At 40.3% G+C, this 27,578-nt stretch overlaps 1 protein-coding gene across 4 annotated transcripts in view; it reads left to right on the top strand.

The window, feature by feature from the left end:
• KANSL1 (KAT8 regulatory NSL complex subunit 1) overlaps positions 1-27,578 on the top strand; it is a 179,151-nt gene that overhangs the window by 25,297 nt on the left and 126,276 nt on the right. For 3 of the 4 annotated variants that reach the window (XM_078437024.1, XM_078437025.1, XM_078437022.1), the window contains exons 1-2: positions 2,579-2,692; positions 19,214-20,585. In XM_078437024.1, the coding sequence (XP_078293150.1) occupies positions 19,297-20,585 (1,289 nt within the window). In that variant the 5' untranslated portion in view covers positions 2,579-2,692; positions 19,214-19,296. Of the gene's footprint in view, positions 1-2,578; positions 2,693-19,213; positions 20,586-27,578 lie in introns of those variants that run through there. The other variant, XM_078437023.1, reaches the window with a different exon arrangement.

Below are 27,578 nucleotides of genomic sequence, written 5' to 3'. Positions count from 1 at the left end.
AAATGCCATAAACACTGTGAACTCCTGGCTCTTGGGCTAAGCATTGAGAGAATGGGAAAGTTGGAATTTATTTTTCCCCAAAAAGCATGTTTTAAAATGAGCATTCCCACCTTTTTCCTAATCCACTGAATAAAAAAGTATTTCACAATCTTCGTTATTTGGGGGCCTAATTAAATCTCACAGTTGAGTTTTAGGACTAGGCCCAGTCCACTTACTAATCAGTAGTAAGATTAATTATTTTGTGGTGGGTGTCTTTGAACATAATATTTTTAAGTATATGCTGGAAGGGGCTTTGCCTTATTCGGTGTTTTTCATTTGGCTCATTTAGATTTCAGAATCCTTAGATTAGGACTTGAGCTTGCCATCTGTTGGTCTGTGTTTAACACCTTTCTGCTATATTTTATGGAATTCCTATTTATATGGAGATATGTGTATACTTTTTTAATCAACTAAATTTTCTTTCGCGGGATTATAAAAAGCCAAGACCAGCATCTCTTTTGGATGGTACACTTATATTAGTTTATTCTTTGTGTAATTTGACCGTGACTTCATTGTAGTGTGATTTTAAGAGTACAAATGGGAGCTCACTGACATACAGGTGTAGATGCTGTAGTTGCTGGTAACTTTGTGGGAGGACTACAACCGAGAGGGTGTTTGTTTGGCTAGCAGAAGTGAGCATACCACCGGATATTGGTTCTGGTAAGCCACAAAACAGTATTGAGCATTTCTTATCGTCCTTTTCATAGTAGAGCATACCCTTCCTGTCTTGCTGAATTTGATGATTTAATTGTTGGAATCATTTTTTCCTTCAGTCATTTAAAGCACATTCTGACGAATCCTAGAGTTCTGTTTTAAAATCTCAAACCACTGAAATAATCTTTTGGCAACTTTTTTTTTTTTTTTTTTTTTTTTGGTTTTAAAGGATGGTGGAATTATACTTTGTGTAAATGTGACACTTTGCGTTATATTGCTTAACTTTTTTAATCTAGAAAAGGTTCCATTATTGTAAGGCCCTGTTTTGGGAAACAAATAAAATACTGTACCGACAAACTGGTCATGAGAAAGATAAAGTGCCACCACTTTAAACCAACTCTGGTAGGAAAAGTGGGAAGTTTGCTTTTTGTTGGGAGATTTGGTTTCTCTGTGGAGTTCTTTGTTAAACTTTTAGCATAGCAGTGAACTTCCTTTTGGTGGCGACAGGAAGCATAAATACTCATTGTGTAATGCCATTTGCCTGCTTTGGCGGATCTGCCAAACCATGACACCCAAAACAAGACGCGTGCTTCTTAACGAAAACTACAGTTCCCAGCGGGCCCGGCGCGGGTGGGCCATCACTTCCCCTCTAGCTCCCGGTCGTCCCTTCCCGGGCTGGCCCGGCGCGGGCCCTGGCCTGCGCCTGCGCAATGACGACGTGCGCCTTTTTTTTTTTTTTTTCCACCCTGGCGGTTGCGGAGCGCTGCGCTGGGGCTAGTGCCCAGGCGTGCTGCAGTGTATCGAGGCAGTCGCCTAGGACAAAGGGCGGCAGAAAGCGCTTCGCTGGTCAGGGAGCTTCCTACCCGATTCAGCGCGCGTTTAACTCTGGAATAGTGTGGCACCGACTGCATTAGCCTGTTTACTACACAGTGCAAACAGTTCCTCGCTCACGTCCTCTTGCTCCGCCGCGCCTGCCCGCCTTGCCCCCTCATAGCCTGCGCGCGGCCCCGCCAGCCCCGGCGCGGAGGGAATGTGACGGCGTCAGCGCCTCAGGTTAGCCTCACCTCGGCCGGAGCGAGGGCCCTCTCCCGCCTGCCGCAGTGCCCCGTGCCGTGGCCGCACGTCTCGGAGCAGCTGGGTCCCGGCGCCGCGGCCTCCGCAGATGGAGGTGCAGAAACGGCGGCCGCGGCAAGGAGCCATGACTGAGGCGGCGGCGGCGGCCGCGGCCGCGCCTCCTGGCGGCCCGCGGGGGTGGCGCGGCGGGCGCCCCCTGGCGGCGCGCCGGGGCGGAGCGGCCCTTCGCCGCCGCAGCCGCAGCCGGCGGAGGCGCTGCTGTCCCTCCTCCCCGTGTCCCCGGCGCTCGCCCGCTCGCTCGCTCGCTCCATTCTCCCTCCGCTTCAGATTAAAGGGGGGGAGGGAAAAGGAGCTCGGCCGCCATTTTCCCAGTGCCGCCGCCACCGCCGCCACCGCTCGCCGAGCCGGCGGGAGAACCGAGCACCGTAGCGAAGCCGACTCGTCTCACCGCGGCGGCGCGGGGGGCGGCCGGAGCGCGCTCCCCGGCCGGGAAGAGGCGTGCGGGGGTGGCGGCCGGGGTGCGGGCTCGGGCTGCAGACGGCGGTGCTTGTTTGTGCGGGGCGGGGGGGCGGCTTCACCCTCTGCCCCCGCCCGCCAGTCCTCCCCGCCGGGCTGCGGTCCTCGACGGTGCCCAGGCCCCGCCGGAGCCGAGGAAGGCCGGAGAAGGGGCCCGAAAGAGAAGAAAAAGCGGCCGCTCCCCGCCGCCGCCGCCTTCCCCTCCCCCTCCGCCTCGCCCCCCCCCGCCCGGAAAGTCAGGGCGGCTCCGGGCGCCGGGGGGGAGGAGAGCGGCGGGCCCGGGCCGGAGCCGCCGCCGCGCGCCCCCGCCTGCCGCCGCCAGCCCTCGGCGCCCAGGCCGGGGGCTGTTTGCAAACTGCGCCCATTTTGTGGGGCTGAATCCGCCCGGGCAACGCTCCTCCATCACGTGGTAGGTGCTGCTGCTGCTGCTGCTCCTCTCCTCCTCCTCCTCCCGCTGCCCTTTCTCCTTCTCCTCGCTCTCCCTGTGGCTCCCATTTCTCTCTCTCTTTGTTAGTTGTAACTAGAAAGGCAGGGCAGGGCAGGAAAAATCCCCGGAACTTTAAATGGCCTCACCGGGCTTCCCCGCTGCGGGTCCGGGGCTGGGAGTCGCCCCAAGGGCGGGGGTGTGCGGGGGCCCTTCTCTACCAGCTGCCGCCTCGTTCGCCAGCTTTTCCTTTGGCGTTCTATTTAAAAATGCGGCCTTAAGAACACGATTTATTCCCGTAAAAAAACCCCCAAACAAACTCTGGCTCTTGGCTTGAACTTCTCTTGACTGCAGAAGGCCTTTTTCTGCTCGTAACACACATCTTGCGCGGTGCACGGTGTGTATCACAACTCTTGATTGTTGTGAGATGGTTATTTGTTTCATTTATTTATTATTTTTGTTGTCTATATATTGAGGTCACTTATGTTTTCAGATCTAGTCTCCCTTAGGCGGACGTGTTTGTTTGTTTAAAAAAAAAAAAAAAACCAAAGAGGAAGAGGCATTTATTTGCTTTTAAGTGAGTTTGGGGGGCCTGTTTTCCGGCTGTCTTTTGATTCTTCAGCAAATAGTTTGATTGTTTTCCATACGATAAACAACCTTAAGCTCATGTCTTACTTAAAAACCCTTTTGTTTTCCATTGTCGGGCCCCCAGTGTGGTGGGTTTTGTTTTTTTGTTTTTTTTGTTTTTTTTTTTTTTTTGGAGAAACGCGTTACTTAACTATTGCTTATTGATTGCCTTAGGGGAAAGGGGGTGACATGATGGCGCCACTTTAAATTGCTCTCTTTCCTCCTCTGATTTACGCCTCTTTATCCTGGAGGTCACTAGAGCATTTTTCGTGATCTGTTAATAAGACTGTATTTGAGAATGTTAACGTACAACTTGTAGAGCTAGAGTTTGGTACCTTAAAGGTCGAGAGACCCGAATCTAGAGGTCCCCAAAGTTACGAGAAATCTCCCTAGTCGTCCTGCCTCGCCTCCCTCCCCTCCATTCACAATCCTGGTGTTGCCATCTCCTTTGTCACGTGGCTAGCAGTCATTGTGTTTTTTTGTTTGTTTTGGGGTGTGTGTTTATATTTTTAAACTGTAGCCCAGAAGAAACTATCCCCTCCCCATCGGAGAGATCAAAACGTTTTAGTTGTTTTAGTTTGAGAGTAGGAGAACATTTATAATAAATGATAAAATTACATAATCTCCGCCTTGCATAATCATGATATAGTTATAGATTGTTACTGAACTTTGTCTCTAAAGCACTTTCAAGTATGGACAGTAGTACACTGGAATATCTTTTACACTTTTTAGAATAGTCTGTAGTTTTGATTTTTCCCAGCTTCTTGGGTCTTTTAAGTACCACTGTTTACAAAGGCTTAAGTGGGTGTGTTTTCCCCTCCCCCCTCCTATACTATATACTTGGTTCCTTTTCTAATAAACTGTCTCACCAATTTAGAAATTTTCAGTTGTCTGCAGGCATTGTCAGTTAAAACTATTATTTTCTCCTAACAACAGGGAATACTTTTGAGTAATAATTGTTCTCCAACTGGAGTATTACATTATGTTTCTGTTGCATTTTTGATCCAGACAATTTTTGCTTTTAATTCTTGAGGTTTGGAAGAATGTTCTGTTATCTGTTTCTTCATATCAGTTTTCCCAGTAATTGGGTAAATTCCTATTTTGTAAAATATCAAGTACATTTTTCTGTTGTTCCTACATAGGTTACTAGCTACTTTTCCAGTTAATAAAAAAGTGTACTGTAATAGAGTTAGGAAACATCTTCAAAAATAAAAAAGGTAAATGTGAAATGTAGTGATTCTTAAGTATGCATTGATTCATTTCCTCTTAATGTATATTTTCAATGGCTTGGGCCATTTTCTTTGCTAACAGTTACATCATGTCATGTGATATGTACAGTGTGATGTGTAGTTCTAAAAATAAGGCAAGGTAAAAATGCTCATCCCTTGGGAATTTAAAAAATGTATTATATGTGGGGTAACTGTCCTCAGTCATGGAATTTCAATTTCCGCTATGTTTATCCAACAAAGTATGCAGTTTCTTTGACCTTTCTTGTATTTGATGTATTTGTTAGTGATCTTGTGATTTGAGGTGGTTAACTTTTTATTTCTCAAGTATGCACTACTCAGAGGGAAACCTTAGATATGACAAAGATTGTTAACCTCTGTATTTTGGTGAAGATGGTTGGTTTCTGATGACTACTACATTTAACTGTATGTAAGTATTTTTGATTTGTGTCTGTAGATAGTTGAGTGATCAACTAAGTATTGATAGAGCTTTGTGGTACGATTGGGTTTTTGGTCCTTTCACTTATATGAATCTGTTGAATGAAGTTTTTTGAAGTGTCCCTGCATCTTTACGGAAAGCCTTATTCAGAACATTAGTATTTGACTGTGCTTTACCAAAGTGAGATGTTAAATCTTTGTCTGATTTTCTTTATTCCTGCCTACACACGTTATTTCTATGGTTAAACCTGCAGAGCGTTCTTTGATTGTTAGACTTATCATTATCGTGTTGAGGAAAATTCTGGAAGCTGGAAAATGAGTAAGCCTTACAAGTTCACTTTTGAGCTTTTATCAAGGTGAGAAGAAAGGAAAATATTCCCATTTTTTTTTTCCCTTCTTCAAACACTGCCAAAATACTCTTCCTTTTCTAGTAATGCTACACTATAACCAGAGGCTGTACATCCTCTCCATTTTATTGGGTTGACCACAGATTTTAATTGTATTTTAAAGTGAAAAACAAGTTTTAGATTTGTTCTGTTTGATATAACCTGAATTATGTAATCTGTAAACACAGGGCCATTATGGGTGGTGATGCTGGTTTGAGAAGGCATTTAGCTTTGAGTGCAGTAAAGCTTAGTTGCCTTGTTTTACTGGAAAAGCAATTTTAAAATGTAAAAAGATGCTAGTCTGTATTGGATTTTCTAAAGAGTTTAAAAGAGTAATGCTTACTCCTCTTATATTTAGCTTCCTTGGGGAGTTTTGTAAAGGTTATTTTTTCTTCTTGGTGAGGCCATTAAGATACAGAAACTAAGTGATTTCCTTCCTGGAGAGAGAGAGAGAGAGGGAGAGAGAGAGAGAAAGAGAGAGAGAGGGATTTTTAAAAATTAATTTTTTTTTTCCAAAGGATCTCTCCCTTGAGTTTGGAAAGGAGGGAGTAGTGCAGAATAAGTATGTGGTCTGTGGCAGATTGCCCCAGAACAAAACCAAATCTCATCATTAAGTGGTTTATTTAGAGTTTTAAGGCACCTTTTCTCTACCCTCTTTCTCTATTTTAAGTAAATTTCTTCTTTGATTGGTTAGACTGTGCTGGGTCTCAGGAAGCATATTTTACTTTAGTGCCCTATTTGATCACTTTATGAAGGAGTACAGTGCAGGTGTGTCAAATAAAATGGCCTTATACACCTGGCCTGCGTACTCTGTCGGTGCAAAGAGTACTTGGACCATGTCCTTTTCTTAAAATAGGACTTTACTCTTTGGAAATCTAAATTCGGATTGGTTTTTGAGTCTTCATGTTGCTTGTGAAGATACATGTTTGAATTATAGTTTCTATCTTAAGTGCTTATTAGTCTTTCTTTGCGTATACTAAAAGTTGTGCAAAAAATACTCCTGCCTGAGTGTAATAATTCGTAACACAAAATAAGACTCTTTCATCAGTACTTCCTATTCCTTGGAATGTGACATCAACTCAGTGAACCACGATAATAGTTAGAAAAGACAAATATTCCACTGTACTAGAGGTCCCCAACTTTTGAAGGCCACAAGAAGGTCCTTGGGTGTTGCTTGCAGATTGTGTGTCATAGGAAAAAGACATGTTGTGGAAGGGTCACTGTTAGTTACTCAGTTATCATTTGTTCCTAAGATACACCATGTAGCCTGTTTATTATAATGTAGGGTGAAGTGTATAGAGGAAAATTAGCCAGTTGGTGTGATTTTCCAAAAAGAACTGAAGTAGATACTTTTTATGTGTTAAGCTTTTTCACCTCTTTGATAAAGGTAGAGCTGAAATGCAGAGTATGAGGAAACCAACTTCAGTGTAGAGAACACAGCTCACGTTCGTGAATGAAAAACAAACAAGCTTGGGTAGTTTGAAAGAAAAAGTTAAATATTGTGTATAAAGGTTTTAAGTTTTTATGCAAAGAGGCCTTTCAAGGTTGGAGTTGTTTTAAATTCTTGATTTATTGTTGGGTAGCAGTGTCTGGCAAATAATAGTTGTTTAATAAATGTTACCTTCTGCAAGCCTTGCTTTTCCAAGATTATAAGATAGCTCCATAAACTTTAACATTTGAATGCCTAATGCTTCTAGAGAGTTAATTTAGCTGGGAATTATTTAGCTTTATATTTTATGTTGTTGATTGTAAACTTGCCCATTTTTCTCTAGTCCTAATTTTTTAAAGAATTACGGTTGCCCCTCAAGCTTTTGAGAGTCAGGAAATGTAAGGTGGAGGTGAATTCAGTGCAGTTTTATCTAAATGTTATCAAAAACTCGGTTCTTGTTACTTGAATAGGAATCCCAAATGAGATCTCATTCTGAATTTTAAGTACAGCATATTCTGCCCTTGTTTGGAAAAAGTTGTTTCTGAGTGGCATCAAACTTAATGGAGTCCCTTACTTTTTAATTTCTTTTTAAAAAGGGAGCAGCTTAAGGTCAGACCTGGTTAAATTCAGTTGGAGAAGTGTTGAGGAATAAAACAGATGAATAATGATTTTGTTAGGATGTTACACCAAAAATTGCTAAAAACTGATGTCCCAGGCTTTTTTTTGCTACTCCTGTTTGGCCTTTGTGACTGCATATTAGCACTTCCATGGGAGGTTGTGAAGGGATAGAGGTAAAGCTAATTAGTTTCTGATGTTTGCTAGTAGAGAGGCTTTGTAAAAATGCTAGTTGATTAAATTGAACTGTTAGGGAAGTTACATTAAACTGTTCATATATTACTGTGGAGAACTGAGGATGTTTGAAGACCTCAAGCATATATAAAAGAAATTGGACTGCTGTTTTTTGCAGTTACTGATTTACTGCTTACCTCTTAGTTTTTCCTTTGACCTCCCAAGGGAATGAAAGAAGGATGGTAGTATTTCTTTCTTGCTTTTTTTTTTTCAATGTTTATTTACTTTTGAGAGACAGAGACAGAGTGTGAGCAGGGGATGGGCAGAGAGAGAGGGAGATACAGAATCTGAAGCAGGCTCCAGGGCTCCGAGCTGTCAGCACAGAGCCCGATGCGGGGCTCGAACTCACAGACCATGAGATGATGACCTGAGCTGAAGTCAGATGCTTAACCGACTGAGCCACCTCAGGCACCCCTAAACTCCATTATTTTGATACATAGTCATTTTTCAAAAAGATTTTCTGTTTCTGTAGTTAAAAAAAAAATTTTTTTTTAATGTTTGTTTATTTTTGAGAGGGGGCAGCGAGAGAGGGAGACACAGAATCTGAAGCAGGCTCCAGGCTCTGAAATGTCAGCACAGAGCCTGATGTGGGGCTCTAACTTAAGAACCACGAGGTCATGACCTGAGCCAAAGTTGGACCCCTAACCAACTGAGCCACCCAGGTGCCCTATCTGTTTGTATAGTTTTTAACATAAATGGGATTATACTTAAGTGGCTTTTTTTTTTCATGTTGCTGTATATCGTAGGGATTTTTTTCAAATCAACACATACAGTTCTCTTTTTTTATTTAAAAAAATTTTTTTTAATGTTTATTTATTTTTGAGAGACAGAGACCGTGTGAGCAGGGGAGGGGCAGAGAAAGACATGGAATCTGAAGAGGCTCCAGGCTCTGAGCCATCAGCTCAGAGCCCGACACGGGGCTCGAACTCACAAGCCGTGAGATCATGACCTGAGCCGAAGTCGGACGCTCGACCGACTGAGCCACCCAGGCGCCCCCAGTTCTCTTTTTTTAAATAGCTGCATAGTATTCTAGTGTTCCTTTTTAAGTGTTGTGGGTTTGTTTTTTGTTTTTTTTTTTGTATTACAATTCTTCATTGAAAGAATTATGATATTTCTATATCTATGAGAATATTTCTGTTGGATAGGTTCCTAGACTGCAGTTACTGGGTAAATGTTTGGGTAATGGCATGAAAATTTTTGATAGTGCTTTCAAAAGGCTTATGTAACCAAACTTAATAGTTTTAAAAGTACAGCTAAAAAGTTTGCTAGTCTGAGTGCAGGTGCTTGGCATTGTAAGTGACTGGAACTTGAGGTAGATGAAGTCTGTCCTAGATTCAGTTGATGCCTGCCCCTTGTTAGGTTGTTATCACCTTATGATCAGACATATCCATTAACTTCATGATGGATCTCCATCTGATGCATTCAACATACAGTGTTCGGGTTAACTAACATGTGTTGGTCTACTTTCTGCCAGGCATGGGACCACCTGTAGAGAATAAAGATAAAACAAGCCATAACCCTCCCTCTACACCCCCCCCCCCATTTTTTTTTTAAGAAGTATATAATCTAGGGAAGGAGGGGACAGACAGGATGACAAGATGGGGAGTTTATATCATGAACTGTTGCCCAGGGTATCATGGGAGTGCAGATAAGACCCTAGAGAGGGAAGGACTCCTAACTCAACCTGAAATAAATGGTGAATACTTGAGAGGACATGTGATCTCTTGGAGCTGAACCTTGAAAAGAAAGTGTGAGCAAAGGTGCAAGAGCATGGAAAGAGCCTGAAACTCTAAATAAGATTCAGGTGTTTGGAGTGGGGACAGGTTGGAGATGAGGCTGAGTATAAAAAGGGGCCCAGATATATCCTGTGTGGAGAGTTTGGATTCATCCTTACCCTAGAGTCAGTGAAGGATTTTTAAGAGGAGCACAGCATAGTCAGATTTATGTTCTGTTTCTCCTTCCTTTCTAATAATCATTTTGGTAGTAGATGCTAGATTGAAGGCTTGCTGAGACAGGAAGAAAGAACAGTTGGGAGATTATTACTGCTTGAATTACTGTAGTACATAACGAGGCTTTGAACAAGGCACTGGCATTAAGGATGAAATGAATGTGCCTGTCATTCTGTCTATTGAACCCTCCCTATTTAACCTTCAAAATTCGGTCAGAATGTCCTCCTTTTCTGGAAGCCTTCCTTGATCTTTGTAGGCAAAACACAGTGCTTTATCATCTGGGCTTACCTGTGCACGTACTTTCTATCCTCTTATCTTTGGCATTAATGAAACTACTCCAGTAGTCTTTCTGTTGTTTGTATCTGGCATTAGTATATTTTTAAATGAGGTATTTATGATAGATGGTAAATCAGTAGTTGAGATCAGGATTCACTCACATGGGGCATGTTGAGGGGCAGGAATTGGTTTTGGATTTGGTATTGGGGGAGGGAGTGGATTTGCATGTGGGACGCTTGCAGTAACTGTATGAGTGATGCTGGACCCTAGTTATTCTTTAGGTATCAATGTAGATGTTGTCTCCTGTGGGAAGCCTTTTATGACCTTACTGACTCCGTTTGTGTGAGGGTCCCTTAAGGTCCCCTGGGATTCTCTGATCACATAGTAGTGTCTGTCTTAAGTGGCCCTTATCAACCTTGTAGGCACTTAGTGCAATAATTTGAATGTTGTAGGCATTTTTGTAAAATGTTTATTAGAGAGATTCAGTTAGTATTCCCTCTCTGGCTTTCTTCTAAAGACTAAACAAAATTCGAAGTCTAGTGTCCAGCAATTAAGGTCCTTCCAGTATATATATGTAAAATAATTACATATATATATTTTTTAATGTTTATTTCTGAGAGAGAGACAGAGGGAGACACAGAATCCGAAGCAGGCTCCAGGCCCCGAGCTGTCAGCACAGAGCCTGATGGCAGGGCTTGAACCCATGAACTGCCTGACCTGAGCCAAAGTCAGCTACTTAACCGACTGAGCCACCCAGGTGCCCCAAGCCCTTCCAGTTTAAACCTAGCCTTACACTACTTAGTATAGTAGTTAAAAGCATGGGGTTTAGAACTGGAGATTTGAATTGGAATCCTGCCTCTGCCACTTAGTAGTTGTGTGATCTTGGACACATTACTTAACTTTTGGAGCTTCAAACTTCATCTATAAAATGCGAGTAAGAGTACTTTATAACGTTGTGAGGATTAAATGAGAACATATGTATAAGGCAGTACAATGACATGGTAAAAGGTCAGTTAAGGTTTGTGAACAGCAGTCGTAGTAATAATCTGTCCTCCAGTCAGATAACTGTTTCCCTTAGTAGTTACAAACTGTATTCAGTTATGAGAAGCCCTGTTGGCATGGGCACATGTTAGGGACTGGGGTGGTGTACTGTCCACAATAGTGGGTTTTATCATAAAAATTTTGCCTCCTATTCTCTATTGTATTCTATAACAAAACATTTGTTTCCATGTAAAAGAAGTACTTTGCAGTGTGTCCTGTTCTGTAGCTTTCAATACCTCATTACAGATCACTACTTGCTGCATTCTTCCTCTTCTTGAGAAGGTGTACATGTACCTCTTGGTTCATCCAGCAAGTTCTGTAGATCATCTCTCAGATCCTTTCCCATTATTTTGATTGTGTTGGTTTCTTGATTAGAATTTCCTCATCTTTCTCTGCATAGCAAAATCTTATTTATACTTGAAGGCCTACCTAGCCAAGTCTTTTGAATGCTCTAGCCCAGTCAGTAAGTGCTTACAAGTGCTTACTATGTTCCAATTTTTAGATCAAGTTAGTGAGCATGCAGAAGGATGTTAAGGAACTTTGTCACCGTGGAAATAGAATTTGTAAATTGACAATTGGGGAATATTCAGATAATTTGAATTGCGTGATGGTGACTTTAAATGAGTTTTACAATTTAAGCAGGAAGAAAGTGATGGCAGTCTAAACAGCCTGCAAAAGTTTTTGTGGAAATGCCATGTATTGAAGGATTAATTAAATTTTGAGCCTAAAGGTTAGAAGGGTCTCCCAGGTAGAAGCACCAGCATAGGCAAAGATTATGGCTTTGGGAATCTGGGGGAGTTCTAGGTCTACCCAACCTGATGCATTTGCTGTGATACTGTGTTAAGTTTCATCTTGGAGAATTTGGACTCCTGAGAAAGGTACAAGGAGCTATTCCAGAGTAGAGAAGTGTTGTGATAAAACGGTATGGACCAGATTGAAGGATCAAGGCTGTCAGGAAGCTGTCAGGCTAATTTAGGTGTGAGTTAATAAGGCCCCAGGCTGGGTTGGGGTTGATAATGTTAGGAATAGAGAATGTATGAAACCTGAATAGCGTCATTAGAAATAAATGGAAAGATTTTATCATGAAGGAGATAAGATCCTTTACGTTTTTCTTTTTCTGTCATTTGGCCCTTCTGCAGACTTTAGCCCCTTCCAGTTTCTGGATTTAAGCTTGAAGGAAACTGCTGTTCCTACTGTGGTGAACACCTTAGTTGAGGTCCTTGTTGCACCCTGTCTGGATTATTGCAGTAGCTTCATCGATGGTTTTTGCTTTTTTACTTTCTTTTAATCCATCCTACCCAGCTGGTCTCTAAAGCACAGTTCTGATGTTACTCCCTATTTGAAAAATCTTTAATGACATTCTGCTGCCTTAAGTCTGAGTAAGGGCTGGCTATTCAAGGTTGTCCATTAATGATCTGGCTTCAGACTGCCTTTCCACTTTTTTCTATACTGTTTTCCTCTGTTAAAATATACTTTATATTTCAAGCAAATTGATCATTTCTTTTAACCTCCAGATATCCTATGTTTTCCCACAGCCTTGCCTTTTCCCATGCCGTTTCCTTTCACTAGAATGCCACATTTACCATTCTCTTGCCTTCGCCTTTTACATGATGACATTTTAGCTAATTTTCAAGTTTCAGTTGAAATTTTGACAACTTCACAGACACTTCCCTAACCATTTTTCCTCCTCCTATTTCTCACCTTTGTGCAGAGTAATGAGGTAATGGTGGGGAGGAGGTTAGTAGAAGCCACATTATGGGCATACTTTTCTTCCCCATCTGATTTGTGCTTCTGTTTCCAGTGAAAGTGTGGTTTGCTGGCCAGTCAAATGACCAAAGCCCTCCCCTTGGGTTTCTGCATTTTTGCAGGGTGGATGCTGCTGGGTTGTTCTTGTATACCTGGAGTCCTGTCTTGGGAACTTACAAGGAATAAAGGCAAGGTTTTCATTTGTAGGTGTAGAGTTCTGACTTGAAATAGTTGAAGTACCTGGATATGTTTTGCTTTCTGGGAAGAATACATCTACATGTATGTATAAAGTCTGTATCTAGGCAATGGTTTTCTAATGAAAGGTGTGATTTTTTTCCCCCCTAGGGGACATTTGACAGCTCTGGAGGCATTTTTAGGTGTCATAATTGGTAGAAGGTGCTACTGGCATCTAGTAGGTGGAGCCAGGGATGCTACTAAATGTCCTACAACACACAGGAGAGTCCCCTTTCCCCACTCATAAGATTTGGCACAAGATATTAATAGTGCTGGGCTTGGGAAACTGCCTGAGGGGTATACTTTTTGCTTTCCCAGTGTACTTGTGTTACATGGAAGTTTTCCCTTGAACCTATGTTGCAATTTAGACTTAAGAGTCATAAGCATAGGAAGAGACCCTGAAAGTCACATGTTTGAATTTTATCCCAACTTGTATCCCTCAGGACAATGTTCTGCAAGATACTAATAGGTATAATAGGGGGGAAAAGTGTTTGGTTTGGTAAAGGCAGGCATTTGAGCATTCAGTCTGATGAAGTGCATTGTGAATTTCCATCAGGAACGTTTTTCCTAAATGTGTTTGCCTGCTGAACCCATCTGACATCTTCCAGTCCCTAGAATGCTTCCTTGGAACTAGGAGAGAAACCATTAATATCTAGCTCAATCTTTTATAGCTCATTGTTTTTTTTTTGTTGGTTTTTTTTTTGGTCTCTTTAGGTTTACTGCAGAATCTTAATGTCAGTGACAGCAGGTACATTGACTCCATCTGTATTTATTTGTCAAATTGTGATTTATAGATGAACTAAAAATTGGGATACTTTAGGTTTCTTTATTAAGAATGTGCAGTACAACTTTATTATCTATTCCCACTAGTAAATTGGAAGTTGTAATCCCAGCCCAAAACCTACTGCCCAGGTTGTTATGAGAATTGATAAGTTAATTGTAGCTTTTAATACTTTGTATTCTTTGGAGAAAGGTTATTTATCATAAGCTGTTCTGTTCTTGTAAAATTGCTTAAGTTTGACAATCTTTCTCTGCTATAAATTATTGGAGTGAAGCTTTTGGGATTCAAGTGGGATGGGAATCATTGCTTTTAATCAACATTTTGCTCAGTATGTTAAATGTAAGAACGCTGCCATGACATTGGCCTTACTCAGATTCTTTGGCTCTTTAAGAAGTTGCATTATTTTCTTTTTGCTTCTTTTCCTTTTATTATACAAGTAATACATGTTTATGCTGGAGACATTATATACACTAGAAAACAAAAGACAAAAGAATCTTACCACCTACTCTTTTAAAACAAAAATGAGGCCATAGTATACGTTTGGTTTTTTGTAACACCTTTTTATTTTTTCATTTAACAGTGAAGCAAGCACTTTTTCAAGTCAGGAAATACTGTTTTACATTGGTTATTATTCATGGTTGCATAATATTCCATTGTATGGCTATTCCAGAATTTAAGTGAATTATTGGGCATTTGATTTGTTTTGTTTTTATGTAAGCATCATCATGAAGTACTAAAAGCAAATCTAAATAAAAAAAAGGAAATCTAAACTTATAGCAAAAATTAAAATTCTAAGCTTTGGTAGTTTGAGGCAGGTACAGCTAATATTGAGTGCTAACTAGATGTGCCAAGTCCATTTTTACATGCACGGGTCTTCAGGTACAGCAGTGTTTTAAGAGATTACTTACTTTCTGTTTTTCCTGTGCATTAAAAAGTCTTGCTGAAATTCCTTTTATGTTTGCTTTTTGTCTATAGGCTATAATAATAGTGCAAATAATGGGTGTTGTTGTCAGGCACTAGGCTAAGTAAGTAATGGAGAGTATTTTATTTAATCATCAAGCAGTCTTGTGAGGTAGGCTCTGTCATTTGCAGATGGGGAAATTGAGGAACAGCATAAATAATTTAAATGAGGGTAGAGCCAGAATGTGAACCCAGACCTGTTCCCCTTACTTAACAAAATGAGTGCCTTTGGGGGTAATATTGAATCTCAGCATACTTACAAAGTGAGTGCCTTTGCGGTAAGATTGAATCACAGTATAGTATTTCAAAGTTTATAAAAAGGGGGAGGGATGAAGACTTCAATGTTTTTTTGTTTTTTGTTTTTTGTTTTTTTAACAGTATTGTTTGGCTATAGAAAGATAATGATTTAGGAGTTAGGAATGGAATTCCTTCTGAAGAGGTCGCTTTTTCCCCTTCTGTCCTTTTCCTCCTCCCTACTTATGTAGATGATTGTTTTAGTAACTACTTTTTGCAGTGCATCCTGTGGGGATATTGAGACCAAGGAGAGCGGGTGTAAACAAAATAAACTCTTGCCTTTGAGATGTACGTGATTAATGTCAAGTTCACAGATGTACTTCGAGGGTCAGAGAAATCTTGAAAGAGATGGGATTCGAGCCAGCAGATTTTTAAGTTGTGCACTTTAAGGAATTGTATAACTCTAAAATAACTTGGAATGTTTGCCGCTTAAGTACCTTCTGTGGTGTGATGTTAATTATGACCTTTTTTATGTGTGCTGGGTGAACCTGGGTTTTCCTGAGCAAGTTTTGTGTAAGCTATGTAACATCTGTGTCCTTGCCTGGATCCCCACGGGGAAGCGGTTTCCTGCCATGGCTGAGACTTAACTGCAGAGCTCTGGGTTAGTAGGCTACAGCTCCTCACAACTACTCTTCTCACACGTTGTACCGATCATCTTATACTGATAATGTGCTTTCCTTCATTGCTAGTATCAACTGTGTATTGGTATGAATTCAAAAGAGGAGGAGATGGAATTGATGGGAAAGACCTGAGAGTGATTTTTGTTTATGGGAGAAAATTCTTTGCATGTTATAAAACTAACTCAGTGTATTTTGAACGAATAACTTAAACATTGGTTTGTTTACCAGTTGGTCTATAGCATGCCATATTAGGAATTACTGCTAAATTTAAAATTTGAAATAGGAAAAGTAGACATAGAACAGTTTGTGTCACGTAGAATGCCGTATGCCCGAAAGATCCATAAGGCTCTGTAAGCCCTAGAAGATCTAGTTACCCATAGGATGTTCATTAAAATACAATCTTAGAACAAGAAACTTTTTGGCAAGTATAAGGAGCAGTAGATATATTTGGTCTTTAAGTGTATTGGTATTTCTCAGTCATTTACTTAAATATTTCAATATTTGTAATTTGAATTGTCATCCTGTAAAGAATCTTAGTGTATTCCTATAGGGCCTAATTTCCTATGTTGGTATTGATCTAGAGATAAAAATGTTTGACCAAATTGGAAGTTGCCCTTCTTTATTTTTGACTGGGGAGAAGGTTGCTTTAGTTCAGTGATCTACAAATTTTTTGGTCTCAAGACCCCTTTTCACTCTTAGAAAATGTTGAGAACCACGAAGAGCTTTCTTGCGTTATCAATAGTTGCTGTATTAGAAAGTTTGAGAAGTTTGAAAAATAATTATTTACCAATTCATTTAAAAATGAGAAACTTACTACATATTATGAAAAATAGCTTTTTACCAGAACAGAAGAATTTAGTGAATGGGATTGTTGTTTGTTTTTACAATTCTTCTAATATCCAGTTTAAGAGAAGACCGTTCTTGTATCTGCTTCTGCATACATTCTATTGTGATAGGATGTTTTGGTTGAAGCAAATCTGAAGCAAATGAAGAAAATCCAGCCTCCTACAGATAGGTAGTTAGAAAATAGAGAAGTATTTTAATAGCTTTTTCAGGTAAGTGTGGGTATTCTTTGACATTACACCCATACTTGACAAGTAGTTTCATAAAGGTGAGTTGCAATGTAGAACCTAAAACCACGTCTGTGAATTTTACATGTTCTGTTATATTAAAGTCCATTTGTCTGTCTCGCATTTGCTTTTATGTGCATGGGTTTCTAACATACATTGGTCATTTGGTCATTCACTGAGTTACACAGATCTTCCTGATGTTGATACATTTCATTATGTGGTATTGGAAACTGAACATTCATTGATATCAGCAGTAATCTGTTTAATCAGAAACAAGCTTTTTAAGTATAGGGGAAGTGTTCGAGCTCATGGTGGTGGATATAAGTTTTCAAAATACTTATTTTTGCTTGAAAACTCAGATTTTATCATTGGCAGCAAACATCAGTGGTTTTTCTTGAAGTGACAGGTTCGCTTTGTTCATTTTTGAGAAAATATCTACTAACTGCTCAAGTCTCAATAAACCATAGTTTGTCAGTTCTGCCAAGTAAAAATAGTGTTCTGTGAAAAAAGCTTCTGGTTCAGCTTGCAACTCCGTTGTATTAGGTGCCTTTTCTCATACTTAAAGCAGCAGAAGTTGTTTTCTGCGTATTTTTCCTTTTATCACACAGTATTTAAAAAAATACACTCAAGATTGGAGATTTAATCAGATTCATAATTTCATCAAAGATATTAAGTGGAATGGACTTTTTAAACTGTAAATGAATTGAGAACATAATGACCAATAATTCCTCTGCATTGATTTATGTGAAGGTACCAGCAGTTTTGCTCAGCCTTGTTTTTCTACCCTCTTTGCAAACTTCAATGCAGTGAAAAAAGGCAAATAATGTTTTAGTATTCATATGAAAATAGCTTTGATCTTGTGGCCCCTTGAAATGGTCTTGGAGCGCCTAAGAAGTCTGTAGACCATGCTTTAAGAATAGCTGGCTTAGCCCTTATGTTTATGGTAGCATTATTTGCAATAGCCAAGATATGGAAGCAGCCTGAATGTCCATCAAGTGATGAGTGGATAAAGAAGATGTGGCATGTATATGTACAATGGAATATTATTCAGCCACAAAAAAAGAATGGAATCTTGTCATTTGCAACAACATGGATGGAGCTAGAGAGTATAAATGTTAAGTGAAGGAAGTCTGTCCGAGAAAGACAAATAGCATGCGATTTCACTTATCTGTGGAATTGAAGAAACAAGACAAACAGGCAAAGGGAAAAAGGAAAAGAGACAAATCAAGAAACACTCTTAACTGTAAAGAACAAACCGAGGTTACCAGAGGGGAGGTGGGTAAATAGTAAATGGGTGATGGGGATTAAGGAGTTAACCATCATAGTGAGCAGAGTGATGTATGGAATTGTTGAATCACTATATTGTACACCAGAAACTAACACTGTATGGAATTAAAACAACCCCCCCCCCCCAAAAAAAAACTTTAAAAAATAGTTGGCTTAGTTCTTTACATAAATTTCCTTTTGCTCTTAAACCAGTTAAGTCAAAGGGGATATAGAAGAAGCAGATGACTGAGGTTTTTAGTTTGGGCTACTAAATGAAAGCAACACCATTATCGGAGATAATAAAACAGGGTGAGGAGTGTGTTGGAGGAAGAGAGTGAATTTTGATTTCTGGGAGCTTGAGGATCCTAGAGGTAGAAATGTTGATCAGTGAAGCTCAGCAAGCGGAGCATTAGGAGGCCGCACTATACTAGTGGTTGTTGCTAAGGAAGCAAGTTGAGAGAGAAGGGCAGAAGGGACCTTGGTGTCAAGGACATCAGGAAAAGAGCATTTCGAGAAGAATGGGGGTGGTTAGCACTGCCTAATGCTTCAGAGAAGTTATATAGATTGGGGACAGAGATTTGACCATTGGATTTGATAATGAGATCACTAGTGCCCTTTGCCAGAGCAGTAGGATTAGAAGCCAGATTATGAGAGAGAGAGTGCAGAGGCAGCTATTTATACTATTCTTTTAAGAAATTTTGGGGTAAAGAAAAAAACGAATTGGGCAATTAATTTGAGAGGTGGGCTGTACTGAGGACAGTGAAAGAAAAACTTGATGAAACAAACTGGTAATACAGATGCGATACAGTTAAGCCTTTAGCACGAACTATCTTTCAGAGAAGCGAGAAGCTGATAAGCACTGGATTCTCTGGCTAGAGAGATGTGCAGATCTATGACATTTTGCATAGCAACTTTTTGGGGAGTTCCTCTTCTCTGTTTAATTGCTAAGCATTTGATACATTTGCTTTAAATCTACCAATTTCAAGAAGTTGTAAAGTATTATTTTTTTTTAATGCAGATGATTTAACTTTAACAATCTGATTCTTTCAGAATGGAACTTCTATTTTGGCTGCTTTCAATCTGTGGTAACAAGGAACAAAAAAAGAAGGGAGGAATTCTTTCTCTGTGCAGGAATTGTCCTGTCCCTGTCCTTCTTCTGCCCCTATCCCCATATTCGAGTATCCAGAATAGTCTGAGTGTTTTTCTTTCTGGAGGCAGAGTGAATTATAGCCTCAAGTGGTGTTTGTATTAAAAACGTGTGTTGTTTTCTAGTGTGCGTATATTTCTAACTTCCTTTTTTTCTTTCTCTTTTAGTCTGTTCTCTGGGGAGGCGGTAAGGGGCCGTGGAACTGGCCTCGGCACCGGGAGAGGCTGGACTTCCTGTCTCTCTGTGCTGAATGGCTGCGATGGCGCCCGCTCTCACTGACGCAGCAGCTGAAGCACACCATATCCGGTTCAAACTGGCTCCCCCATCCTCCACTTTGTCCCCTGGCAGTGCCGAAAATAACGGCAACGCCAACATCCTTATTGCTGCCAACGGAACCAAAAGAAAAGCCATTGCTGCAGAGGATCCCAGTTTAGACTTCCGAAATAATCCTACCAAGGAAGACTTGGGAAAGCTGCAACCATTGGTGGCATCTTATCTCTGCTCCGATGTAACATCTGTACCCTCCAAGGAGTCGTTGAAATTGCAAGGTGTCTTCAGCAAGCAGACAGTCCTTAAATCTCATCCTCTCTTATCTCAGTCCTATGAACTCCGAGCTGAGCTGTTGGGGAGACAGCCAGTTTTGGAGTTTTCCTTAGAAAATCTCAGAACCATGAATACGAGTGGTCAGACAGCTCTGCCACAAGCACCTGTAAATGGGTTGGCTAAGAAATTGACTAAAAGTTCAACACATTCTGATCATGACAATTCCAGTCCCCTCAATGGGGGAAAACGAGCTCTCACTTCATCTTCTCTTCAGGGGGGTGAAGTGGTGGCATCTGAATCTGGGGACTTGAAGGGGGGTATGACCAATTGCACTCTTCCACATAGAAGCCTTGATGTAGAACACACAACTATATTTAGCAATAATAGCACTGCAAACAAATCTTCTGTAAATTCCATGGAACAGCCGGCACTTCAAGGAAGCAGTAGGTTATCACCTGGCACAGACTCCAGTTCTAACTTGGGGGGTGTCAAGTTAGAGGATAAAAAGTCTCCCCTGTCTTCCATTCTTTTCAGTGCTTTAGATTCTGACACAAGGATAACAGCTTTACTGCGGAGGCAGGCCGATATTGAGAGCCGTGCCCGCAGGTTACAGAAGCGCTTACAGGTTGTGCAAGCCAAGCAGGTGGAGAGGCATATACAGCATCAGCTGGGTGGATTTTTAGAGAAGACTTGGAGCAAACTGCCAAACTTGGAATCCTTGAGGCCCCGGAGCCAGTTGATGCTGACTCGAAAGGCTGAAGCTGCATTGAGAAAAGCTGCCAGTGAGACCACCACTTCAGAAGGACTTAGCAATTTCCTGAAAAGCGATTCGATTTCAGAAGAATTGGAGAGATTTACAGCTAGTGGTATAGCTAACTTGAGGTGCAGCGAGCGAGCATTTGATTCAGACGTCACCGACAGTAGTTCAGGAGGAGAGTCTGATATTGAAGAGGAAGAACTGACCAGAGCTGATCCTGAGCAACGCCATGTACCCCTGTGAGTAAAACCTGTGCATAATGTCATTCTTGAGAAATGTTGGGACAAGGGAGAAAGAATTAGTGAATTCCCACCGTGGGGAGAATAGGATTCTTTGTAGGTAGGTGCCTATGTTCCATTTGTCTTTTTTCTGATTTTAGGTCGGTGGATGCATATACCTGCTAGTGGAGAAACGAAAGATATTTCTGGCAGAGTGTTATGTTGCTGTAGATCTTGTTGGTTAAGAAAAAAGCTAGAAGACCTCCTATTTGTGAAACTACATACCTCTTTCAGAGTGACTGGTTAGATTTCTTTTGAAATTGTATGTAGGGTATTTTTGTAGGCTTCTATAACTTGACTTCAGATCCTCTTGTTTCTGGTTAAGTGGGGACAGAAGTTCAGCTGATGTAGTTAACTAAGCTGGAGTTTGCTTTTATTTTTTATTTTTTTTTAACATAAACTCCACCCCCCAGCATAGGGCTTGAACTCAGGACTCAGAGATCAGGAGTCACATGCTGTACTGACTGAACCGTCCAGGCACCCCGTAGTTGCTTTTAATTGAACTTTCAGCAGAGAATGTACCCAGTCTTCACTTTTCATACTTGAGATTTCCTTACCTGTTAAAGACTAATAATCAGAAAATGCTGCAGAGTATTTTATTTATGGGTTGCTTCCAAATACAATCTGCTTTCACAACTTGATTTACTTCCTAAAAGAGCCCATCTTGATCACATTTGAATTTTAGTTTTCTCTCAGCTAAGTTTAAAATTTTTTTTTTTTTTTTTAACATTTATTTATTTTTGAGACAGAGAGAGACAGAGCATGAACAGGGGAGGGGCAGAGAGAGAGGGAGACACAGAATCCGAAACAGGCTCCAGGCTCTGAGCTGTCAGCACAGAGCCTGATGCGGGGCTCGAACTCACAGACCGTGAGATCATGACCTGTCAGCTAAGTTTAAATACATTGACATATTTGGGATAGGTTCTTACTGTTTTTTTTTTAAATCTCTTGTTTTGAGAAAAATTCTACACAGGCTTTGGGTGGCGCTCCAAATTGGCACGGTGAATCCAGAGGTACCTTACTCATGTCCTTCCGTCCTGCATTTGGCTCCTTCCAGATAAGCAAGGGGGTATAGCATATCTCCTTAAAGATAAATCAGCCTGCCTTATATCTACTTAAAATAAGTGTTAGACTTACGAGAGAGGGAAGCACGAGATGTTGGAAAAGAGGGGCAGGAGAGTTGACTCCTTCCATTTTCTTTTTGGGCCAGGGATGTTACTAAGGTTGGATTACTAAAGTAGGCTGAAATAGATGGATATGTTGGAATAATTGGGTTTTCCTTGCCTGTAGTATAAAGGTGACCAAGATTTTCGCTGGAGACTGTTGAGATAGCCATGCTTTAAGCATAAGTAAATTTCCTTTTTTCTCGATTTTGTTTATATTATTCATATGGATAACTGTGCTGTATCTGAATATGCAATTTTGGTTTCTGTTTCAGGGGGAAAAGTCTGGATTATTTTGCTGGAGTTTCTTCTTTGTAGACCTAGTTCATTACCTTTTGTTAGCTTATTGTACTCAAGTGCCCACTTCTGTATTCAGATCTAAAGTAGATCTATTTCAGTGGCTTGCTACTGCTGTAGCATAGTTATCTTTCCTTAAATGGATTAGTAATTTAAATCAGCTTGCAGATATTTGTGGCATTATCCCACTGACTTTGTTGCATAAGCCACTGCTTTAAAAAATCTTGGTTAACGTTGAATATTTTATGTTTTAAAAGTAATTTCATGAAATAAATACTTTAGTTGAAGCATTTTAAGTTTCATGTACTTTGTGTATTTGAGGGGAAAAAAATCTAGAATCTGTAAGCTTATCGTTTTCAGGATACTTTGTATTGAAAACATTTTTAAGTTTTGGTAATGTTGTAGGAAACCATTCAGTTCAGTGAGATCAGAATACCTAAGAGAGAACTTTTCTTCCAGGGAATAATCTACTGATTTGAAAAGACTGTTTAGGCTTAGTCCATTCACCTACTAAGTTCTGAGCATTCTTATCACGTAATGCTTTGTTGATTGGAAGGTTGTGAAGTGTAAGGATAGCTAAGGGATCATTTTAGGAAACTTTGGAATCATTTGAATCCTTTTCAAATTAAGTCAACTAAACAATGCTTTAAAAAGTTGAATTTCCATGTACCAGATCATATTAAAGTAAGGAAAATTGGAGCACTAAAAGTACTATGGAGTAAATAAACTTTTTGCTCTTTATGATATAATTGAATTTAAATTAAAACGACCAATAAAGCATAAGTACTTTAAAGTTCTTGTTGAGCCAGGTCACCAGATTGACTCCTAAGGCTGCTATTTAGCCAGGTGTTGACCTTCTGAGTACTTTACAGCTTTTCAGCAATTGGCCACTGAGAATGGAGGCATTACTTTGATTAAAAAAGAAAAACAGGGATGGGGAAATAGTTGTTTGGACACCAAGAATCCTTTTGTACGAGTGTGTGACTTAATAGTTCTTCCCAAATCTCTTCACCACATTTATAATTTGTAATTCTTGAGTCCTACAGTAAGAAGTTAGTTAACTCTGCAGGAGACTGACCCATCTGGTGAATTTCAACTGTTTTTCCCCTTCTAGTAGCTTAATATTTCACTCCTTTGCTGAAATACTCCTGCCAGAGACAGCTAGATTTAGTCTAGGCAGCCATGATGAAAATATTTAGCACATGAGGTTGTTGAAATGAATTGTTTTTAAATGCTGGTGCTTAAGTTGCAAGTGGATGGTTCTGTGAAAATGACCAGCCTTCACCAAGAATTTGTGTTTTTTCTTCTTTCCTACCTCCAAGAGGAAAAACAGTGATCCATTGTAAGTCATAGGCACATGCTAGCAGTAGTAGAATGATTGATTTTTATGTTGAATTTTTGGCAAATTGTATGTTTATCATTGTATTATACTTTATAGTTAGTAAACTATATTGCCAGATGAGGTATTTTAGAGAAGTTTTTTCCTCTTTATTGATTAACTTTTTGGTTAACTGATTTTATTTAGTTTAAAACTGGTATTATACCTTTTTAAGTTCTTTCATCCTGAAATGTTTCCTATGTCTTCCTGTCTTGGTATATGTAACTACTTTGAAATTCTGCACTACACTGGGTTTGACCTTTATCGTTGTTTAGTAACATCACTGTGGAAGGAGGAGGAATTTAAATATTATCTTCTTTTCTTTTTTTTTTTTTTATTTATTTATTTATTTTTGGGACAGAGAGAGACAGAGCATGAACGGGGGAGGGGCAGAGAGAGAGGGAGACACAGAATCGGAAACAGGCTCCAGGCTCCGAGCCATCAGCCCAGAGCCTGACGCGGGGCTCGAACTCACGGACCGCGAGATCGTGACCTGGCTGAAGTCGGACGCTTAACCGACTGCGCCACCCAGGCGCCCCAAATATTATCTTCTTGATGGAGGAACTAGCAAGGAAGGCACATGTTTCAGTAAACACCTTAATTTTTAATTCTTAACTTTAGAAGTAGAAATAAAAGCATCTAGTTATCTCCTGTGGATGTAATACAGTTACTGAGTGGGCATGTGTGTTTGTGTGCACATCTTTTCCACTTTAGTTTTTCTTTATGTTCCACCTTCTCTTTAAGAGTTTTGTTCTGCTGTTTTGTTATGAACTCCTGGACCAGTAAATTTTGCTAAATTTGGTTTTTATTTTCTTGGCCCTTGTACTTAGAAACTTCTATAGTAAATGCTTGCTGTTAGGGAAGCACCTTTTTTTTTCCCCCCAGATATTCTCTTAAATGCTTTCTTAGGTGAGTAGTGTTCTGGGTACCTGGACATTAATTATGTAAACCTTTCTTTCCAAAAAAAATAGTTTTTTTCTTTCTGAACTGTTACTATAGGCTTATCTTGAGGATCGTTATAAAAATAATCCCATAAAACATTTAATTAGGACTACTGAAATATTTGTTGTTTTACATATATCGCATATATCTTTATATTACACAGTGCCTTCTTTATAAGAACCTCAGGGAGAAAGATAACACAACCAAGACTTAAGTGTATTTTTTCCTAAGCTTTTACATCTGTTTCTGTTACTTGGATGCTATAATTTGTGTTGTTCACTTGGTTTCTGTTTTCCTATTGGCTTTTGGAAGTTTAGAGCCAGGCTCATGGGTCTTGTACCTTTTTTCAAGCCTCATTCTTGGCTTCATTTTGTTCTTCTTGTTTTATTTTCATGCTTTTATTTCTGGTTTAATTTACGCTAACCTATGTTTTATTTGATAGCCTCCTGAAGTCTGTTTCCGATCAAGGTTGGGTAAAAAATAAACTAGATGCTCAGTTTAGTGATATTAAAGAAGTTGTTTGAATTTTAGGTTATCTTGATTGCAGTGACTTTTCTTTACTTCTGGGGAATTTCATTCTCTTGGAATTGTTAACAAACCATGAGATAATGACCTGAGCTGAAGTTGGAGGCTCAACTACTGAGCCACCAGGTGTCCCTAGCTTCGATTCTTTTAATGCCTCCCTCTCTGTGTGTGTGTGTGTGTGTGTGTGTGTGTGTGTGTGTGTGTGTTAAATAGTCCATTGAAGTGATTACTGAATTTGTTACTGTGTGGGATGCATATGTGGGAATAATTCCATTGTGTATAATGAATTACTAGTGTGTTTGTAGGTTTTGCTTTTTAGATACTCTAGCCAGGATGCTTTGTGTTGTAGGTTCCTATTTGAATTTATTAAGCACACACGAGTGATGTTGCTAACAGTGGTAGTCAACATAAATTGTCCTTATTTTCCTATTCTTTATGCTTTCACAGAATGATGGGGCGAGAGTAGTATTAGCCAGAACTAAGTCTTATCTAACCCTTTTCTGCTACAAACTAGCCATAGTGCTAATCATCTAGCTCCTTTTATAATAAAAATGAAGGAATTGACTAGATAATTTCTGAGACTCAAACTATTTTGAATTCTGACCACTCCATCTTTAAATAATAACATGGGTGGATGGAGCTGTTCTCAGCACTGTTTCTGTTTTTGCATTTGGGGAAACTGAAGCAAAAGTCCCTCCCTATAAGTCACTGGTGTAACGTGAAACAAAACAACCTTCTTGATTTGTGACTTAGAGCTTTGATTCTTTGTTTTTAAATGTTTGAGAGAGAGTACAAGTGGGAGAAGGGCAGAGGGGAAGAGGGGAACAGAGGATCCTAAGGGGGCTCTATGCTGACAGCAGTGAGCCTGATGCGGGGCTCAGACTCATGAACCGTGAAATAATGACCTGAGCTTCAACCTCCTGAGCCGCCTAGGTGCTCCTAGCTTTGATTCTTTTAATGCCTTAGTGTGTGTGTGTGTGTGTGTGTGTGTGTGTGTGTGTGTGTGTTTAAATAGCTTATTAAAGTGATTGCTGAGATCGTTATTCTGTGGTATACATGTGTGGGAATAATTCCATTTTGTTTTTATAGAAGTTACTTCAGAGAGGAGTAAACTTTAATTTGTGGAACATCTTTGATGGTTGATTTAATGCCCCTTGTTTTTCTGCTAGGTTTCATATGACATCCAGTGACAGAAATAGGAGCTTCTGTGTTTTCCCCCTATCCTCCCCCCCCCCCCCCCCCTTAGGTATGTAGATAGAATTTATTCTTGGTGTTTCTTGTGTGGTTCTGAAGGAGAGAAGTTAGGCAACGAGGAATTTAGGGATTACCCATTTGCTGCAGGTCTGGTTGCTGCAAATGTTTTCTGTTGCCTTGTGACTGGTGTTTTCATTCTCTAAAATTGAGTGAAAGTACTCTTTACCATCATGCTAAAGTGGTCATGTAATAAGTACTAACTGAGTAAATGTTTAAGATGCAAGAGATGAGGGGCGCCTGGGTGGCGCAGTCGGTTAAGCGTCCGACTTCAGCCAGGTCACGATCTCGCGGTCCGTGAGTTCGAGCCCCGCGTCAGGCTCTGGGCTGATGGCTCGGAGCCTGGAGCCTGTTTCCGATTCTGTGTCTCCCTCTCTCTCTGCCCCTCCCCCGTTCATGCTCTGTCTCTCTCTGTCCCAAAAATGAATAAAAAACGTTGAAAAAAAAAATTAAAAAAAAAAATGCAAGAGATGAGGTAGGTGAATAAACTTCCTCAAGAAGTTTACAGTTTAGATTTGGAGACATGGTGTACAGCAAAGGTGAGTACTTAGAACAATGCCTGGCACCCAGTAATACAAGGCAAATGTTTGATGACATAGTGAAATAGGAAGAGGTCACAGCTGGTTGATGGAACTGGAAAGAAAGGATATTAGAATGAGCCTTGAAAGGTGGCTAGGATTTTGGTAGGAAGTTTTGTTTTGGTTGTGGTCTACCGAAGTAGGTCAGTACAGGTAGAAGGCATAACATATAGAGGACAAAGGCTAAAAGGCATTGGGCTTTGTTGGCTAGACTGAGGATATTTTAGAGACCTAGCAATATAGGTAAGAGTAATAAATGTATAAAAAGGAAGGAGAAAATTGCGGAGATGATGCAGAAGTAGAGGTAGTGGGACTTAACAGTGAATGTTTGGGGGCAATGAAAGAGGGATCATCATAGATGGAGTTTCAAGCTGTGGGTGACTGGAAGAATACATTTTGCAAAATAACCCTAATAGCTCATGAAGGTCCAGGTTCTTCACTAGTGTCTTAAAAATGAACATTTCTGTATTCCTTTGCATGTTCCAGCAAGTGTTAAAAATCAGGAAATGAGCTTCCAAGTAATCCTGGGTATACAGAGAGTGAAGAGTTGACTTGTACCTCAGAGCCTTACATTGGAGACTTTGGAATTGATGAACTCATTTATCAGATGTATTGAATGCCTACTATGTGCTGAGGGTGCTAGGTGGTAGGGATATATAGTAGTAAGACACAGTCCCTGCTCTGCCCTGCCCTCATGGACAGTATAGGTTAGAAAGAGAAAATAATTGTTTAAGTAAATCACATAGTTAATGATACATTTGCAGTGGTTATGTGTGCTACAGAAACCAAGTTCAGAGTGCTATGGGGGTGCATATCAGGA

Source organism: Panthera onca (assembly GCF_046562875.1).
Source record: "Panthera onca isolate mPanOnc1 chromosome E1 unlocalized genomic scaffold, mPanOnc1 haplotype 2 h2.Chr16_ul_2, whole genome shotgun sequence".
Lineage (NCBI taxonomy): Eukaryota > Metazoa > Chordata > Mammalia > Carnivora > Felidae > Panthera > Panthera onca.
Note: the sequence above shows the minus strand (reverse complement) of the source record. Positions and strands in the feature narration are given on the sequence as shown.